At 44.4% G+C, this 7,762-nt stretch overlaps 1 protein-coding gene across 7 annotated transcripts in view; it reads right to left on the bottom strand.

Moving 5' to 3' along the window:
* Positions 1–1,061: 1,061 nt before the first annotated feature.
* TRIT1 (tRNA isopentenyltransferase 1) overlaps positions 1,062–7,762 on the bottom strand; it is a 42,957-nt gene continuing 36,256 nt past the window's right edge. For 2 of the 7 annotated variants that reach the window (XM_047084562.1, XM_047084564.1), the window contains 4 exons: positions 5,049–5,158; positions 4,598–4,715; positions 1,954–2,150; positions 1,062–1,350 (listed from right to left, as the gene is read on the bottom strand). In XM_047084562.1, the coding sequence (XP_046940518.1) occupies positions 1,981–2,150; positions 4,598–4,715; positions 5,049–5,158 (398 nt within the window). In that variant the 3' untranslated portion in view covers positions 1,062–1,350; positions 1,954–1,980. Of the gene's footprint in view, positions 1,351–1,953; positions 2,151–2,366; positions 4,716–5,048; positions 5,159–7,762 lie in introns of those variants that run through there. The other 5 variants (XR_006962846.1, XM_047084565.1, XR_006962847.1 and 2 more) reach the window with 5 other exon arrangements.

The raw sequence follows: 7,762 nt of genomic DNA, 5'->3' as shown, positions 1-7,762 counted from the left end.
AACTAATAAAGTAATTATGGATTGGGGGAGAAGGGGATAGAGACGGGAGTGAGATTTCCCAATGAATGTTTTTTTATACCATTTTAATTTTGGAACTACGTAAACAAATTTAGTGAAAAAGTTAAAACTTTTAAAAATTGTTAGAAGGGGGGGAAAAAGGTAGGTGAGGCTATGGAGTTCAGCACTGTTTAAAAAAGTCAATCAAGTTCAATAGTTCTTTACCTTCTCCTCCTGTGCATGGCTAACCAAGAATTGCTTTTTTTTTTTAAAGTTTATTTATGTTGGGGGGGGGGCGGTGGGGGAGAGAGGGAAGGGCAGAGAGAGGGAGAGAGAGAATCCCAAGCAGGCTCCACACTGTCAGTGCAGAGCCAGACACGGGGCTCAAAACTCACGAACTATGAGATCATGACCTGAGCTGAGATCGAGAGTTGGACACTTAACCGACTGAGCCACACAGCCACCCCAAGAACTGCTTTTAAGGTCCAGCAGAAATGCTCCTTCTTACACCACCCCTTCCCCTCCTAAGTGCAATTCTACACACCTCTTATGGCCTTTAGATATTCTCTTCCCTAGACTGGCTGTTTGTACAGTATGAACAAAGCTCCCTGAAAGCAAGAATGACGTCTCATTTTTTCTCTGTATTCCCTCTAGCCTCACATATGGTAGATTCTTAACAAATAAAATATTACTTGAGTGGAGTTACTGCTTAATGGATACGCCTTGTTCGGGGTGATGAAAAAGTTTTAGAAACAGGGGTGACTGTTTTATAGCATTGTGAACATAATCAATGTTGCTGAACTGTAAACACAAAAATACTTAATTTTATACTAAATACATACATATACTCAACGTTGCTGGAAATCACAAATCTTCAATGAAAGACCCTCTCCAGAGGTCTTCCAGGAATATACTAAGTGCTCAATAAACATTTGCTAAATAATGAATAGACAGCACGAACATATGAAGAATGTCAAGACTGAGAAAAGGCTATCATGTTGATAACACAGCCTACTGTGTATAAACTAGACATGGAATATACATTTTTTAAGCACTAAAGAGACTCTTGGGAACTTTTTCTTTATTTAACTTTCAAAAAATATATAGACTCCTAAGCCAATAGAAAGACAGTAGTGACAGTAATTATCACACAGGAAGAGTGCAACAAATGTTGAAGTCTTTAGTTTTCAAGCACCACATCACGACCACCTCCTTCTCTCCTTCTCTGTGGAATTCCAAGAACTGGTCGAGTTCACTTAATCTTCTCACTGGGGCTGGTCTTTTCCTCCCATTCACTCAAATCCAGAACTCCTGATCTGTGGCTCACAAGACTTCCGTCATCTATAAAAGTATCTGGAAAGGAGATATTTTTAGCCAGAGTCAGGGACATAAAAACTTCTTTCTAAAGGGATATAGGGAATTCAGTGTTCATTACCAGAAAGATCCTCAAGTATAAAAAAGTACAATCTGCACCTCTTTTAAAAATAGAACCTTTAAGGTTAAAAGGGGAAAAAAATCCCTTCCCCAAATCATCATTACCAGACACACCAGCCAAACAAGAAGCTAACAAGACCTGCTGTTCCATGACAGAGAACATGAGACTTTAAAACTACACCACAGGGGCGCCTGGGTGGCTCAGTCGGTTGAGCGAACGACTTTGGCTCAGGTCACGATCTCGCGGTCCGTGAGTTTGAGCCCCACGTCGGGCTCTGTGCTGACAGCTCAGAGCCTGGAGCCTGTTTCAGATTCTGTGTCTCCCTCTCTCTGACCCTCCCCCGTTCATGCTCTGTTTCTCTCTGTCTCAAAAATAAATAAACGTTAAAAAAAAAAATTAAAAAAACAAAAAAACAAAAACTACACCACAGAAGAAAAAAAATGGTGGGGGCTTTCTGCATAGCACTCCTCAGCCCAGACGGGGACACAGACATAACCCTCCCTCCTGAACTGGATCCCTACCTGCGCAAAGGCTCCGGGACATGTCTCTTAAACACTGGATTTCAGCTCTTTCTCATTCTGCTCTGGGGATCCTTTCTCTTTAAGCTCTTTGTCACAGTCTGGAGAAATACTCTGATTTTCTATTGCAGTGACAGCATCTGAGTCCAATCTTCTTCTTTTCTTCAGCTGGTGCAAGTGGGATTTGGATTTTATATGTGCTGAGACAAAACAATAACAACAACAAAAAAACAATTCATTAGAACTTTCTAAATTTTTTTTTAAGGTTTATTTATTTTTGGGAGACAGAGCAGGCATGGGGGAGGGGCAGAGAGCGAGGGAGACAACAGAATCTGAAGCAGGCTCCAGGCTCTGAGCTGTCAGCACAGAGCCCAATACGGGGCTCGAACTTGTGAACCCCAAGATCATGACCTCATGACCGGAGCCGAAGTTGGATGCTTAACCAACTGAGCCACCCAGGTGCCCCTCCTTAGAACTTTCTAGAATCAATCCTAGAAGCATAAGAATTAACTATACAACCCTTTTCTTTAACAATAACAGGATCAACACATGTGCTGGTATAGCTGCTTAGCATTTTTAAGGGAAGCATCAAACATACCCTGCTGGGTGCTTTATTTACATCACTAATCCTCACAGCAATCTTGCAGGACGGTATTATTCAGCTCATTTGATACAGGACGAAACTGAAGTTCACAGAGGACTTGCACTTTGTCCAAGGACACACAGCAGGTAAATTCTTCGGCTCATCTGTAGCTCAAAAAGAGCCCCAATTTTCCAGAATCGGGGCTGTAGATGCACTTTTCCAGCATGGGGCTTCCTGTTACAGATACATTACCTTTCCACTCACTCAGCTAAAAATGCCAAATCCAAGTCCTTGTCTGCATCAGCCCCCGAGCACCCAGAGCTGTCTTTTCCACTTCTTCCCTGCTCACACACATTGCCCTCCTGGTCTGACATCCCCATGCCTGGGTCAGATAAGCCATTCGAATGACTAACTCAAAAGCCTCACATTCTCCAAGCACACAATGCTCCAGAGAGATAACGGGAAGCATTCTTCTCTGACGATCCCTTTGGAGGGTCCACAGAAGCAGTAAAGCTGAAAGGCCACTGCTTCCTGGTATCAATTTCTGACCTCTCACCCCAAAGACTGTTCCCACCCTCTAACTAACTCATACAACCTTCTTTTTATTTTTTCTTTTTCAAGGAAATCTTATTTGAAAGCATTTGAAAAGAAGATGACTAGATTAAATGCTCTTTGATATATATTAAAAACATCATTTTAAAGGTTTTGGAGCAAAAAAAAAAAAGTAAAGGAGAGGTTAGAAGTCAAAGAAAAGTTTATGTGGGGGAAAAAGTCAGCTTTATTCTCCAGCTAGAGCCTAAGGCAAAAAAAAGTGGGGGGAGGCGGGCTTCTGGCCTGGCTCTCCACGGCAGCAGGGGATGGGAGCAAGGACTTGACAGATGGCACTATAGAAGGGCTCACACAAGCTAAGCTCACAAAAGGCTCACAAATGTTGCTTCTTTAAGGCTATCCCTGAAGGACATTCGACAAATCGAACCACTAAGTTTCCTTTAGAAAAAACAATCAGACACTCTCTTTCTCTTCCCCTTTCATCATTATAAACCAACGACAATCGAGGCTTCTTCTGCTGCTTGAGCAAATCACAGCCATCCCCAGTCTCTGACAATGGCGTTCATTTTGCCAGCGTTACCAGTTAATAGAAGTAATCATTCTATTGGTTGGAATGAGGAGAAAACCCCATTTCTATGAGAATCCCATGCAAGGCAGTACTCGGAACAGAAGGATTCCAGCCACCGGGTATAGTACAAGCCCTACTGTGCTCAAAAGGAGTGAGCTTTAAACCAGTTTCCAAATACAGTGTGAGCTGAAGGCTTGGAGGCCCCGGGCCTTTGTGGGCTCTGACCAGAGGACCAGAGGAATCGGACAGGGGAGTGCGGGTGTGAATCTGTGGCAGAGGTGGATCCAGGCTCCAAGAGGCAAAGAGAGCTTTAGGGCAGGGCCGCTGCTGGGTGGTCATGAGTGCCTTGAAAGAAGACAGCACCCTTTGATCACCGATCACCATCTTTATCCGTATGGGACAGGCAGCTGCCACCACTCCTCTCAACACTCTCCATCACAGTCTCAGCATCACCACAACTTCAACACAATACCCTAACAGTTACCAAAGAGACCCTGCTTGCAAAGGGTGCACTCAGGAGGAGGACGTCCTCCCACCTCCCCACAGCTGGCTCTGCGTCTGGGTCTCCTGGGTGAGTTGGCTGGCTTCCCTTATACTCCTACCTCACCCGCACTGAGGTCTAAGCATGAAGGGCCCAGAAACTCCAGGATCAGGAAAGTCAAAGGAGCTCTGGAAAGTTAACTGCAGTCCTCTCAGTATAAAATATCTACTCTAGCTGAAGTTGGAGGGCATACGACCTTCCTTTAAAATTCAGAATACACAGATAACTCTCCCACAGATATGGGAAAGTGTCCATGAAATTTGAGTACTTAGGCTCTTAGAGGAATCTGCCCGTCCCTTTTTTAATAAGCAGACCCCAGCATTCAACCTACCAAAGACCTTAAATTGCATGAAGTCACTGTGAACCACCCTTAACAGATGTCTCCATGCCCTTCCCCAGACTCTACCTGCCCATTCACGGTCCCCAATGATGATTCGATCACAGAGGTCACACATGTGATAACTTCTCTTGTTCTCCATTTCATTGCATGGCATCTTTACTGGAGCAGCTACAGGCTTGTGGCCCTGAAAGAACGGGGTTGGGGGAGTGGGGGAGATGGGGGGAAAAGCAACTGAATCAAAGAGATTTGGATGTTATTCTCTGACATTAAGGGGAGTGGGATTTTCCCAAGATTCCTTTTTCTCATTCCAGAGAGCAGGTAGATATGATGGACAGATTTTAGCTACAACCTTTCTAAATGTGAAAGCAGAAACACAGCCTCCAGGGATCTAAAAGCAGCTAGCGCTTCTGCTCTATTCCATGGAAAAGAAAACTTGGTTCCCTGACATACCAACAAAGGTGCCAGCTGAGGAAAGCCCTCTGAAAAGACAAAAGGCAGTACTGTGATTAATAATCACCTGGATGAAACTCTGCACGATTTCAAGAGCAGGTTCAAGAACAGATTCCTCCCACTTCGAGACATCAGATACTTCTAAGCCATAGACTGGGGGGACACTGGGACCAGGTCCTAATAATGACAAAGAGAAGACGTGACAGGTCAGCCTCTGACACCCAATCCATTCTGCGCCCAGGACTCCAGAATCCTCAAGAGAAATATATGGAGCCAAAGGAATAAACATGCTGACCATGCCATTCATTCTAACCAGAAATATGAACAAACAACTACATGCAATTCAAAAATGACCTAGAAGGCTCACTGATCTGTAGTCAACAAGTCTAGCTGTATAATCCAGACTTCCAGAGACAGGACCTTCCAGATCAGTCAGAAAAACAGAATGGAGTAATAGCTCTAGTGATATAAAGACAACACATCACAGGAGTAAATAAACTAACAGCTTGAAGTAAATGCCTGTTCTAAGTTCCCTATCATCTTACAGTGATGTTGCTCTTGTGGCAAGAGAGTTCAAAGCTTTCTTGAGGAACAGGCACTAGTCTCGGGTTTGTATATATTCCCTCAGCAGTACGGCATTCATGAAACTCATTGACACCATACCGATAATCGGGGACTGGGAACAGAAGAATTATCAGCCAATGAGCCACTAAATCTGAGAACTAGAAAGCCTTGAAATTGAACCAGTTGAGCCCCTTTCTTTTAGGAAACAGATCTACAGGAGTATTCAAGAAAACACCCTTTGGTAAACACTTCTGAATGGAGAGGAGACTGGAGACCGCCTAGGGTACAGCTACAGGCGTTTCATCCACTGGAGCCAACCATGTTAGGTCTCCGCTGGTAGCCTCCCCCATCTATAGACACACTACATTGCCTTCCACCGCTAGGTTAAGTCAGTTTGCCTAAAGGCAAAGAGCATCTCCCCATGGACAAAAACATCAAAGTCCTTAGGATGCCAACGGCTGGCAGGTGCTGGCCTTTTGACTGTGCCAACCACAAATAAGATTCTTCATAAAATGGCCTGGGCTGCACCTGCCACCACACGGAAAGGTGAGACCAGGAGGGTGCAGGCAGCATCCACAGCACACCTGGCCTTGGCTAAGCTCTGCACCTGTTTTCAGGCCACTCTATATTTTCCTTTCCCCTCTGAGTCCTTTGTTGGGCTTCTGTGCCCTGTCTAAGCACCTTTCAACAAGTTCTCGGCTCCCAGCTGCTATTTCTGGCTTGGGTCCAAGGCCAAGTTGGGGCGGGGAAGTCCCTCTGGCTTCTTGCCAGAACCATATCCCCGCAGACTAGCCCCGGCCAATCACACTCAGCTCCTGGTTTACAAGGCAGCTGCGCCTTTCACTCTAGCACCAGGACTGTGCCGACATACACATGAATGAGGAATGGGCAGATGATGCTCTGGGCCATCAATCCCTCCGGACTCAGAGATGGGGGAGTTACTGTGGCTTTACCACAGGAGGAAGTTTCAAATCATTACAAAAAAACATCTTTTGTTACAGATTAATTGTTAGCCCTGGGGAGAAGAGAAGCTGCATTAGAAATCTGCAGTAGTGAGTTTCCGTTGACGCGATTCAATTTCAATTTTAGCTGAAGCAAAGAATTCACCTATCTAAAAGGACATGCAGAGAAAACAGGGTAAGGAGAAGGAAGTATATAGAGCTTGATGGTGCCAGAACTATGCTAGAGAGGTCTGGCAGAGAGCAAGAGCAGGAGAAAGAACTGTAGCGATCGGTGGTCAACAACATGGACCAAGGTGCTTGTGTTCAGAGACACTAAAGAGCACAGCGGAGGCCTCAGCTGTTCTTATCTATAACTGAAAGCAGAAGTCTAATGGCAAAAGGTAAACGGGATGATTTAGAAGCATATTTAAAAAGTGCCTATAAGATAGAGTTGGTGTTTCACTGGTATTCAATCTCTTTTAAATCAATCTCCATTTGGCTCATAACCACACCATTTCTTACCTGAGGCCCAATACCAATGCTGTCTAGCTAAAGTTATAGCTACAGGAAACAAAAAGAGTGCTATGAAGTACAGTGTGTGTGTGTGGGGGGGGTCAGGCCTGCATTCAATACAGCTTATTCAGCTGGCAGGTTTTTGGCAAGATATTTAACTTCTCGAAGCCTCCATTTCCTTATCTGCAAAAATAAAAGAATAACACCTATCCCGCAGGCTCAGAAATATATGTATAGCACCAAATTTAGCATCAAGGACACAGAATAGGGTCAAATAAACAAGAATTTCCTTCCCTGTTCCTTAAAAGTGCTGTTCAACTGAAGCTAAGGCTGCAGCATTCTAAAGCACCACGTACCTGAAAATGAAGGCGATGCAGGGAGAGCTGGTGACAGTCTGACTCTACACTGCTCGTCTGGCCTAAGAACCATTTTTCTTTTTCTTAAAGTTTATTTATTTCTTATAATCTCTACACCCAACATGGGGCCCAAACTCACGACCCTGAGATCAAGAGTCATATGCTCTTCTGACTGAGCCAGCTGGGTGCCCCAGAACCATTTTAATTAGGAGAGTGTTCCTATAGAAAGCTGACTGCAGTTCAGGTACAAAATGTGAAGCTAAAATCTACCCTGAGCACTGACTCTGCTAAGATGTTGCTATTATGCTCTTGCCTGTTTTGCAGTCAACACCCATGTGTTCAGGTGTAAGGCGGAACACATGGGAAACACATCTTTCCTCACTGGAAAGATTTAATTTGTTCTCTGA

Source organism: Lynx rufus, unplaced genomic scaffold (assembly GCF_022079265.1).
Source record: "Lynx rufus isolate CCGP_SWC_20201006 ecotype Redwood Valley unplaced genomic scaffold, mLynRuf1.p SCAF_2, whole genome shotgun sequence".
Taxonomy (NCBI): domain Eukaryota; kingdom Metazoa; phylum Chordata; class Mammalia; order Carnivora; family Felidae; genus Lynx; species Lynx rufus.
The sequence above is the reverse complement of the archived record's forward strand: the minus strand, read 5'-3'. Positions and strand labels throughout refer to the sequence as shown.